Raw genomic sequence first — 12,189 nt, 5'->3', positions numbered from 1 at the left:
GCAGTGATAAGTGACCCCTATAGTGGTGGCAGTGATAAGTGACCCCTATAGTGGTGGCAGTGATAAGTGACCCCTATAGTGGTCGCAGTAGTCATAGTGACCCCTATAGTGGTCGCAGTAGTCATAGTGACCCCTATAGTGGCCCCAGTGAAAATAGTGACCCCTATAGTGGTCACAGTAGTCATAGTGACTCTCATAGTGGCCCCAGTAAAAATATTGACCCCCACAGTGGCCCCAGTATTAACAGGGTACCCCACAGTGGCCCCAGTATTAACAGGGTACCCCACAGTGGCCCCAGTAGTAACAGGGTACCCCACAGTGGCCCCAGTAGTAACAGGGTACCCCACAGTGGCCCCAGTAGTAACAGGGTACCCCACAGTGGCCCCAGTAGTAACAGGGTACCCCACAGTGGCCCCAGTAGTAACAGGGTACCCCACAGTGGCCCCAGTAGTAACAGGGTACCCCACAGTGGCCCCAGTAGTAATAGCGACCCCCACAGTAATATTAACCTCCTCCCAGCAGCAATATAACCCCCCCACCCAACAATATTAACCCCCACCAGCATTAACCCCTTCCCCCCGCAGCAATATTAACCCCCTCCCAGCAACAGTATTAACCCCCACCCACCCAGCAGCAATATTAACCCCCACCAGCAATATTACCACCCCACCCCCGCAGCAATATTAACCCTCTCACCCCCGGCAGCAATCAGCAATATTAACCTCCTCCCAGCAACAACAATATTAACTCCCCACCCCCCAGCAGCAATATTGACTTCCCCCTTCCCCAGCCATATGCTTACCTCCTCCTTGCTGTCAGCGCTGCTCCTCCTCGGATCGTGCTGAGCCCGGGTGGCATATTATCTTTTTCCACAAGACTTCTGCACTATTGAGCAATTCCAGCAACCTGATTGGTTGCTTGGTGAATCAGCAAAGCTAAACAACCAATCACTGTGAATCAGCCAACCCAGACAACCAATCACTGTGAATCAGCCAACCAATCACGTTGCTGGAATTGCTCAATAGTGCAAAAGTCTTGTGGAAAAAGTTCCTATGCGCCCGGGTGCACAGTGTGCAGCACAGCACGCTTCCTCCCTGAGTCCTCTCCTGCGGAACTGAAGAGCAGGGGACTCAGGGGAGAAGGGATCAGCGCTGTCAGTGTGATTACAAGTGGGGAGCTGCGGCACCCCAGCTGGTAATCACTACAGTGGTGAGCGGCCGTCGGCATGCCGCGGGCCACATAACATGAGGCAGCGGGCCGGATTCGGCCCGCGGGCCTTGTGTTTGACACATGTGGTCTAGACGCACCTTTAGTAACCCTCCGCGTTCAGGAGAACCATTCAGTCCAAAAGAGACAAGACAATTAATGCAGCGATGTGTTGCTACTATTAAGCAGAACGAAAATAAGGAATTCACAAAGCTCCGACGATAAAAGCAAAAAAAAAATAAAAAAATTCAAAATGAAAGGGGAAGTATTTTTTCCTGGAACTGCAGAGTCCACTGATGGCGACCACAAGCGGCCGCCCTCATAGGTCTGTCCTCATCAGTTTGAGAAATGTTCATATACACGACATATTTCTGAATGCTTCAAGTGCTTTTATCGCGGCTACACGTGATGCACACGGCCGAGCGCACACCGCTACTAAAAAGCTCCAGTCTCAACAAACTGAATAAATCAACAGTACAAGCAAATAAACTGTCATATCTTATTGAGAAAGAAAAAAAAAAAAAAGTACGTTTCCACCTTTTGAGTTACTTGTTCTGAACTAATCACTCACCATGACATACTGGTAAAATTTATTTTAGACAGATCACTGAGGGATCAGTTTACATGCTACCCGTGTAAGTCTATGAGGTGGTGAGAGGGCAGTTGCGGAGAGAAGGTACCAGTAAGTTTTCTGTCTCACCTCAGTGCTGAATTCACATCTACACTGCTCAGTACTGCTGTATAATGTCCTCTATGCTGCTGCTGTTTCTCCTCTGTATAACAGAGAGAGGAGCAGGATCTATTCTTCTGCATATGAGACATCATAGAGAGGCAGAGACACTGCTGCTGAAGGTACCAGTAAGATTTCTGTCTCACCCCAGTGCTGAATTCACATCTACACTGCTCAGTACTGCTGTATAATGTCCTTCATGCTGCTGATTCTCCTCTGTATGACAGAGAGAGGCAGAGACACTGCTGCTGAAGGTACCAGTAAGATTTCTGTCTCACCCCAGTGCTGAATTCACATCTACACTGCTCAATACTGCTGTATAATGTCCTCCATGATGCTGCTTCTCCTCTGTATGACTGAGAGAGGAGCAGGAACTATTCTTCTGCGTATGAGACACATCATAGAGAGGCAGAGACACTGCTGCTGAATGTACCAGTAAGATTTCTGTCTCACCCCAGTGCTGAATTCACATCTACACTGCTCAGTACTGCTGTATAATGTCCTTCATGCTGCTGATTCTCCTCTGTATGACAGAGAGAGGCAGAGACACTGCTGCTGAAGGTACCAGTAAGATTTCTGTCTCACCCCCAGTGCTGAATTCACATCCACACTGCTCAATACTGCTGTATAATGTCCTCCATGATGCTGCTTCTCCTCTGTATGACTGAGAGAGGAGCAGGAACTATTCTTCTGCGTATGAGACACATCATAGAGAGGCAGAGACACTGCTGCTGAAGGTACCAGTAAGATTTCTGTCTCACCCCAGTGCTGAATTCACATCTACACTGCTCAGTACTGCTGTATAATGTCCTCTATGCTGCTGCTTCTCCTCTGTATGACACAGAGAGGAGCAGGATCTATTCTGTGTATGAGGCACATCATAGCATACCTGTCAATCAGCAGCTGTGACGTAAACTGCTGACTTTAGCATGTGCGTCACTATACTGTATTGCCTCCAGCCAGGACAGTTTATGGGACCTAACAGTATTCTGTTACAATCATTTTCTAATAGGTTACTCTCTGCTTGCATATTCTACTTGATTTTCTTCACATGACTATGGTAGCAGCCCTCCTCCTCAAGCATAGGGGTACATTCCCACAGAGGATTTGGGTTTCGACCTGCACCAAAATCCACAGCAGATTTTATACAGGGAATTTGCATCAAAATCAAGCTGTCAAAGCGCTTTTTTGCTGCAGATCCGCAGCGGACCGGTCCGCACCAATGGTGATGGTTTCCTATTAACAAGGGAAATTTACTGATGTTTTTAGATGCACTAATCATTATTTAATATTCATTACCTGTAAATAGCACGTCATTCAGAAGAGGTGGTGAGTGCAGATTACTGATGTCACCAGAATTAGATTTAGGCCTCCTTCCCACGAACGGATTTACGCCGCGTAAATTCGCGGCAAAAATCCGCTGCGTTGCCCCCTGCTATTAGGTTCTATTGAACCTAATAGCACAATGCTCACGATGCGGAATTCCACCGCGGAATTCCGCACCGTGAAATCTCCCGTCCTCACCCGCAGCATGCTCTATTTGCCGCGGGTGTACGCGCTGACGTCTTCCATTGCAGTCAATGGAAGCCGTCCGTTCATGCTATCTCCCGCTGTAACACAGCGGAAGATAGCGTGAAAACGCTTTCCCGCCTACCGCCGCCGCGTCACGTGACGGCGGTGGGCGGGGAAGCGTCTTCACGCTATCTTCCGTTGGTAAGTATGGGGTCTCTGGGGGGCGCCGTGACGGGCTTCACTGCGGAATATTCCGCTGCGGAGCCCGTCACGCCCGTGTGAAGCCGGCCTAAAGAACAATACTGAGAACTGTAACCACAAGTCAGAGAGAGGAGGCAACGGCTTACCCCCTCTTCCCCCAGAGTCATCAGGCATATCATGAGATATTGTATTATTAGATGCTGGAAGGGGACGTCTGAAGCAGTGATACACCGTGCCTGTTCTTTACTAACCACGGCTGTGGTTGCAGTTTTTCTTATAATGTAAGGCCGCCTGCAGACGAGCGGGTCGGATCCAGCGGTGAGAATTCTCGCCGCGGGACCCGACCCGAGCGCCTGCAGAGACGAGCGCGTACTCACCCGCGCCCGGCGGCCCCGGCTCTTTCATGTGCCGGCTACCCGGCAGCCGGCGCATGCGCAGACCGGAGCCGGCGGCCGGGTGAGTGACGATCTGTGCGAGGCTCTGCGAGCCCCGCACAAAAATAGGACATGCCGCGGTTTGTTTGCCGCGCGACATTTCGTGCGGCCAAACCGCGGCCGTCTACATAGGAGTGCGTATTGTAATGCACTCCTATGCAGGCTTTGAGCGGCGGAAATCCCGCTGCGGGATTTCCCCCCGTGTGCAGGCGGCCTAAGGCAGAGGTCCGCATTCAGTTTTGGGGGTGTTAGGGGGGAGCCATATTAAAGGGAAACTCTTGTCAGCAGCTCAAAATTGTTACACAAATCCGTACAAACAGGGAAGGAATACCTGGATTTATATCCGCTCAGGTCTTGTTTTTCGGCTGATTTTTAGCTCAACTATTAGGATAGAGCTGTGGTCTGTAATAATAGTTAAGTTACAATGCACAATCTGAGGTAGTCTGGGACACACCCCTTGACTCATTATTGGTTAAAGGAGATGTCCCGCGCCGAAACGGGGTTTTTTTTTTTTTTAAACCCCCCCCCCGTTCGGCGCGAGACAACCCCGATGCAGGGGTTAAAAAAACCACCCGCACAGCGCTTACCTGAATCCCGGCGGTCCGGCGTCTTCATACTCACCTTCTGAAGATGGCCGCCGGGATCCTCTGCCTCCGTGGACCGCAGCTCTTCTGTGCGGTCCACTGCCGATTCCAGCCTCCTGATTGGCTGGAATCGGCACGTGACGGGGCGGAGCTACACGGAGCCGCTCTCTGGCACGAGCGGCTCCATAGAAGACTGCTGAAGACCCGGACTGCGTAAGCGCGGCTAATTTGGCCATCGGAGGCCAAAAATTAGTCGGCTCCATGGGAACGAGGACGCTAGCAACGGAGCAGGTAAGTAAAAAACTTTTTATAACTTCTGTATGGCTCATAATTAATGCACAATGTATATTACAAAGTGCATTATTATGGCCATACAGAAGTGTATAGACCCACTTGCTGCCTCGGGACATCTCCTTTAACTGGAGTCAGGGGGTGTATCCCAGACTACTTCAGATTAGACACTATCGCAGATCACAGGTGTGTCTAATAAATGTGTGTATAGTATATGAGGGAAATGTCAGCAGCCGTATCTGTGCACTAACTGGCTTCTGATATGGTCTTCATGTAATAAGCTTAGTTCTGGTATCAGATCTATGTAATATGCAGGAGATCATAATTAAACCTTTAGGCCTCATGCCCACTGGACAATTATAATTAAAAAATCCATGCGGCCATAGGGATACATTGGACACCCGAAGGTAAGTAAATACCTGTGGGTGTCCTTTTTCCCTGCCGCGCGGATCACACTGCGGGAAATGACCTGCAGCATGCTGCATTTTCTGCGGGTTTCCCGCACGGACGGCTCCCCCAGGCTTCCGTAGAAGCCTATAAGGCCTCATGTCCACGGGGAAAATCAAATCTGCTCCGGATTTGTAACGCGGATTTGGGCCGCGGATGCAGTGCGGATGAGCTTAAAATAGTATTTTATTGCATGCGGATGACACGCGGATGCGTTTTTTTTCACGCGTGTATGCACGCGGATGGCATTTTTGCATCTGCGCGTGAAAAAAAATGCAAGGCCACTGAAAAAGAAGCCAAACTTGTAATCCGCATGCAGATTTCACGCACCCAAATAAATGGCATTTAACACCCGCAGCGGATTTCCCGCACCCCATAGAGATCAATGGGGCCATCCGGAGCGTGATCCGCACCTAAATGGAGCATGTCCATTTTTTTTCATGCTCCATGATTTTTCTAATTCACATTTATTGACCATCCGCGGGTATTTAGCTACCCGCGGGTGGTCAATGCATTCCTATGGGGCGCGGATCCGCGCGCGGGTGATCCGCTGCGGATTTTAATTATTATTTTCCCCGTGGACATGAGGCCTAAAAGCCGTCCGTATCCGCGGTACACCCGCAGCTGAAATTCTGCTCCCCGGCACGGGGGTTATAGCCAATCATCATAGTCTGTGGAGGTCTGTCCGACACCCGGGGGTCATAGGCAATCATCATAGTCTATGGGGGTCTGTCCAACACCCAGGGGTTAGAGCCAATCATCATAGTCTATGGGGGTCTGTCCAACACCCGGGGGTTAGAGCCAATCATCATAGTCTGTGGGGGTCTGTACGACACCCGGGGGTATAGGCAATCATCATAGTCTATGGGGGTCTGTCCGACACCCGGGGGTTATAGGCAATCATCATAGTCTATGGGGGGTCTGTCCGACACCCGGGGGTTATAGGCAATCATCATAGTCTATGGGGGGTCTGTCCGACACCCGGGGGTTATAGACAATCATCATAGTCTATGGGGGGGTCTGTCCGACACCCGGGGGTTATAGACAATCATCATAGTCTATGGGGGGGTCTGTCCGACACCCGGGGGTTATAGGCAATCATCATAGTCTATGGGGGGTCTGTCCGACACCCGGGGGTTATAGGCAATCATCATAGTCTGTGGGGGTCTGTCCGACACCCGGGGGTTATAGGCAATCATCATAGTCTGTGGGGGTCTGTCCGACACCCGGGGGTTATAGGCAATCATCATAGTCTATGCGGGTCTGTCCGACACCCGGGGGTTATAGGCAATCATCATAGTCTATGGGGGGGTCTGTCCGACACCCAGGGGTTAGAGCCAATCATCATAGTCTATGGGGGTCTGTCCAACACCCGGGGGTTAGAGCCAATCATCATAGTCTGTGGGGGTCTGTACGACACCTGGGGGTATAGGCAATCATCATAGTCTATGGGGGTCTGTCCGACACCCGGGGGTTATAGGCAATCATCATATAGTCTATGGGGGTCTGTCCGACACCCGGGGGTTATAGGCAATCATCATAGTCTGTGGGGGTCTGTCCGACACCCGGGGGTTATAGGCAATCATCATAGTCTGTGGGGGTCTGTCCGACACCCGGGGGTTATAGGCAATCATCATAGTCTGTGGAGGTCTGTCCGACACCCGGGGGTTATAGGCAATCATCAGTCTGTGGGGGTCTGTCCGACACCCGGGGGTTAGAGCCAATCATCATAGTCTATGGGGGTCTGTCCGACACCCAGGGGTTAGAGCCAATCATCATAGTCTATGGGGGTCTGTCCGACACCCGGGGGTTAGAGCCAATCATCATAGTCTATGGGGGTCTGTCCGACACCCAGGGGTTAGAGCCAATCATCATAGTCTATGGGGGTCTGTCCGACACCCGGGGGTTAGAGCCAATCATCATAGTCTATGGGGGTCTGTCCGACACCCAGGGGTTAGAGCCAATCATCATAGTCTATGGGGGTCTGTCCGACACCCGGGTGTTAGAGCCAATCATCATAGTCTGTGGGGGTCTGTCCGACACCCGGGGGTTATAGGTAGAGATGAGCGAACGTGCTCGGCCACGCCCCTTTTTCGCCCGAATACCGCGATTTTCGAGTACTTCACTACTCGGGTGAAAAGTACTCGGGTGTGCCGGGGGGCGGGGAGAGGCGTGGCGGCGTGGTGGGTAGCAGCGGGGAACAGGGGGGAGCCCTCTCTCTCTCCCCCCCACTCCCCGCTGCAACCCCCCGCGCCGCCACGGCGACCCCAGAATTTTTTCGCCCGAGTACGGAAGTACTCGAAAATCGCGGTATTCGGGCGAAAAAGGGGCGTGGACAAGCACGTTCACTCATCTCTAGTTATAGGCAATCATCATAGTCTGTGGGGGTCTGTCCGACACCCGGGGGTTATAGGCAATCATCATAGTCTGTGGGGGTCTGTCCGACACCCGGGGGTTAGAGCCAATCATCATAGTCTATGGGGGGTCTGTCCGACACCCGGGGGTTAGAGCCAATCATCATAGTCTATGGGGGTCTGTCCGACACCCGGGGGTTATAGCCAATCATCATAGTCTGTGGGGGGGTCTGTCCGACACCTGGGGGTTATAGCCAATCATCATAGTCTGTGGGGGTCTGTCCGACACCCGGGGGTTACAGCCAATCATCATCGTCTATGGGGGTCTGTCCGACACCCGGGGGTTAGAGCCAATCATCATAGTCTATGGGGGTCTGTCCGACACCCGGGGGTTAGAGCCAATCATCATAGTCTGTGGGGGTCTGTCCGACACCCGGGGGTTAGAGCCAATCATCATAGTCTGTGGGGGTCTGTCCGACACCCGGGGGTTAGAGCCAATCATCATAGTCTGTGGGGGTCTGTCCGACACCCGGGGGTTATAGGCAAATCATCATAGTCTATGGGGGGGGGGGGGGGGGTGTCTGTAACCCGCCCCGCCCGTGGACATGGGGCCTAAGGGTGACTTCACACATCGCAAAAAAGTAGATTTTTCGCAACGGAAATGTTAACTATTAAAGCAAATCCTGTTCCCGTAGAGGAAGAAAAAACCGCGGTGGATTTCCCGCTATACTGTAACTACCCGGCGCTTCCGCGACGTGTGAGGATGCCCTAAGGGTATGCTGACAAGGGCGAGTTTCAAGCACGAGTTCCATCTGACAGCGATACGGACAGAACGCACGCGTATTTATAACACTTTGATTTTATGGCGTTCATTCACAAGCAATTTTATTCTCGCGGCAATTTTTCCGTTTCGGCGCCTCGCTGTGCGCAAGTGTCACAGGAAATCGCCTAGGAAAGCTTTGAAGAAAAAACGTATCTCATGCGACGCAGTGCGCCCGCTTCACGCTCACATCCAGAAAAGAGATTTCACAAGCGCAATATCGGTGGGAGTTTCTTGGACCCTTATTGCGCTCAGCAGTGTGAGCGCCCCCTGAGGCCGGCTCACACCAACGGCGCGGATTCCGAATCCAGATTTCCGCAGCGCAAGAACGGTGATCCTCAATGGAAAGCGAATGTGAATGATCCTAAGTGCAAGGGCGCCACGAGCCGGCCGCCCGGCCAACGAGGGCGCCACGAGCCCGGCCGCCCGGCCAACGAGGGCGCCACGAGCCCGGCCAACGAGGGCGCCACGAGCCCGGCCAACGAGGGCGCCACGAGCCCGGCCAACGAGGGCGCCACGAGCCCGGCCAACGAGGGCGCCACGAGCCCGGCCAACGAGGGCGCCACGAGCCCGGCCAACGAGGGCGCCACGAGCCCGGCCAACGAGGGCGCCACGAGCCCGGCCAACGAGGGCGCCACGAGCCCGGCCAACGAGGGCGCCACGAGCCCGGCCGAGGACATGCATTAGACTTCGGGGCAGTTTTCTAAATATTGATAAGTGTCCCAGCTAACAGGTGCCCGTCCCGAGACCACCGGGCTGTACCCAACAGTCTTCACTGCCACTTTTTTTTGAACGTAGGGCATCTTTAACAACGCAGGGCAGGAATGCGCCAATTTACAGGGGAAAAAAAAAAAAGCGTACACCTCTCTGCGTTGGTTAAAGTGGCGGAGGCCCCGACACGGCGCTCCTTCCCACCCCGACGGAGGGTTTCCTGGAGGTACATTGTCACAGCGGTGCCACCATCCCTACGGATATTATAACAGGCGCCGTGAGATAATAATGCTGGTAATTATACGGTTAAGTCGCAGTTTCCCCATCAGCGAGGGATGGTGGCGATGCACCGGACCCCGCAGCACGGATGAAGCATCCATCCCCCCCCAGCCACCTCCAGGGAGGGGTCGTCCAGCGCAGCCAGCAGCTGGAGAGAGGAGGCTGCAGCCTGGAGGGGCGCCGCTGCTCGCGGGTCACACAGATCACTGCACGGGGTGCTCACCCGCTCCTCTTGGCCCGTTAGCTGCTTCTCCGCCATGTTGCTTCGCGGCTCCGGTTCTCCGGCACATCCGGGCACCTCCCGTGGCTCCGAGCACGCTGCAGACCCGGCCCGGGCAGAGGATGCGTCTCTCCGGCCCTGCACAGCAACACACCGAGCTGCCTGCACCGACGTCACAGCGGCCACCGAGCGTCCCGGCCTCTCCTCCTCCCTTTGGGCCAGGAGAGAGGCGAGGCCGTGACGAAGTAGGGATGGAGCTGCCCCTGGAGCAAGGGAGGAGCCTGGGCGGCCATCTTTGATTTGGGAAGAGTTTGATTGAATGCAGAGTTTGGTTACTGAGGGGAGGAGGCGGCAGCAGGGAGAAGCTGTGGGGAGAAGGAGGGGGGTAGCAGGGTGAAGCTGTGGGGAGAAGGAGGGGGTAGCAGAGTGAAGCTGTTGGGAGAAGGAGGGGGGGGGGGGGTAGCAGGGTGAAGCTGTGGGGAGGAAGGGGGTGGTAGCAGGGTGAAGCTGAGGGAGAGGGGGGCAGCAGGGTGAAGCTGTTGGGAGGAGGAGGGGGGTAGCAGGGTGAAGCTGGTGGGAGGAAGGGGGGTGGTAGTAGGGTGAAGCTGTAAGGCGGAGGGGGGGGCAGGAGGGTGAAGCTGTGGGGCGGAGGGGGGGCAGGAGGGTGAAGCTGTGGGGAGGAGGGGGTAGCAGCGGGGAGGAGCAGGAGAGGGAAGCTGTGGGGTGGGGGGCAGCAGGGTGAAGCTGTGGGGAGGAAGGGGGTGGTAGTAGAGTGAAGCTGTGGGGAGGAGGGGGTAGCAGCGGGGAGGGGCAGGAGGAGGAAGCTATGTGGGGGGGGAGGAAGCTGTGGGGTGGGGGGGCAGCAGGGTGAAGCTGTTGGGAAGAGGGGGGGTAGCAGGGTGAAGCTGTTGGGAAGAGGGGGGGTAGCAGGGTGAAGCTGTGGGGAGGAAGGGGGGTGGTAGCAGGGTGAAGCTGTGGGGAGGAAGGGGGTGGTAGCAGGGTGAAGCTGAGGGAGAGGGGCAGCAGGGTGAAGCTGAGGGAGGGGGGCAGCAGGGTGAAGCTGTTGGCAAGAGATGGGGGGCAGCAGGGTGAAGCGGTTGGCAAGAGTTGGGGGGCAGCAGGGTAAAGCTGTGGGGAGGGAGGGGGGCAGCAGGGTGAAGCTGTTGGCAAGAGATGGGGGGCAGCAGGGTGAAGCGGTTGGCAAGAGTTGGGGGGCAGCAGGGTGAAGCTGTGAGGAGGGAGGGGGGGCAGCAGGGTGAAGCTGTGAGGAGGGAGGGGGACAGCAGGGTGAAGCTGTGAGGAGGGAGGGGGAAGCTGTGAGGAGGGAGGGGGTGCAGTAGGGGGAAGCTGTAGGGAGGAGGGGGGCAGCAGGGTGAAGCTGTGGGGTAGTCCTGTCAATGGGATAAGGTGGACAGGTGGCATGATGTAGTGTCCCATGAATGGAGTATCATGATATTATCTGGGACCAGTGTGGTGAATATTAGAGGGGCTGGTGGTGTTCTGTGAGACTGAGCAGGGTGAAGCTTTGGGAGGGCAGCAAGGTGAAGCAGTGGGGGGAGGTAGCAAGGTGAAGCTGTGGGGGGGGGGGGACAGCAGGAGGGTGAAGCTGTGGGGGGGGGGGGACAGCAGGAGGGTGAAGCTGTGGGGGGGGGGGGGCGGTAGCAGGGTGAAGCTGTGGAGGGAGAGGGGGCAGCAGGGTGAAGCTGTGGGGTGAAACGGGGGTGGTAGCAGGGTGAAGCTGAGGGAGGGGGGCAGGAGGGTGAAGCTGTGGGGAGGAGGGGGGTAGCAGGGTGAAGCTGTGGGGAGGAGGGGGGGTAGCGGGGTGAAGCTGTGGGGAAGAGGGGGGTAGCATGGTGAAGCTGTGGGGAGGGGGGAGTAGCAGGGTGAAGCTGTGGGGACGAGGGGGGTAGCAGGGTGAAGCTGTGGGGAGAATGGGGGGGGGGTGGTAGCAGGGTGAAGCTGAGGGAGGGGCAGGAGGGTGAAGCTGTTGGCAAGAGTGGGGGGCAGCAGGGTGAAGCTGTGAGGAGGGAGTGGGGGCAGCTGGGTGAAGCTGTGAGGAGGGAGGGGGGCAGCAGGGTGAAGCTGTGAGGAGGGAGTGGGGGGGGGCAGCAGGGTGAAGCTGCTGCTTTGCGATAAAAAGGAGGCTCCGTAGGGAAACATGGGAGGTAAAAATAAAGCAAAACACTGAAAGATAGAGCTGCTGCCATTTTTTTCCCCCTTCCACATCGCATGAGGGAAAACATCGCAAATGGGAATGATACCGTTGAAAATCATTGGTTTAATAATTTAGCATTTTCACTCATTTTCACAAAGTGCTAAAATCGCAAGATTTTATTGCAAGTGTGAAGGCACCCTGAGGCTAGTTTCTGCTTTCTGCTCTATTTTAGTGCGTTTTGGTGA

General features: G+C 54.8%; 1 protein-coding gene across 1 annotated transcript in view; it reads right to left on the bottom strand.

The window, feature by feature from the left end:
- Positions 1-10,030, bottom strand: part of LOC136573127 (tyrosine-protein phosphatase non-receptor type 9-like) — a 56,542-nt gene extending 46,512 nt beyond the window's left edge. Inside the window, exon 1 of the mRNA XM_066574327.1 lies at positions 9,793-10,030. Within this exon, the coding sequence (XP_066430424.1) occupies positions 9,793-9,828 (36 nt within the window). The 5' untranslated portion in view covers positions 9,829-10,030. The remainder of the gene's footprint in view (positions 1-9,792) is intronic.
- Between the last annotated feature and the right edge of the window lie 2,159 nt (positions 10,031-12,189).

Source organism: Eleutherodactylus coqui, chromosome 7 (assembly GCF_035609145.1).
Source record: "Eleutherodactylus coqui strain aEleCoq1 chromosome 7, aEleCoq1.hap1, whole genome shotgun sequence".
Classification (NCBI taxonomy): domain Eukaryota; kingdom Metazoa; phylum Chordata; class Amphibia; order Anura; family Eleutherodactylidae; genus Eleutherodactylus; species Eleutherodactylus coqui.
The sequence above is the reverse complement of the archived record's forward strand: the minus strand, read 5'-3'. Positions and strand labels throughout refer to the sequence as shown.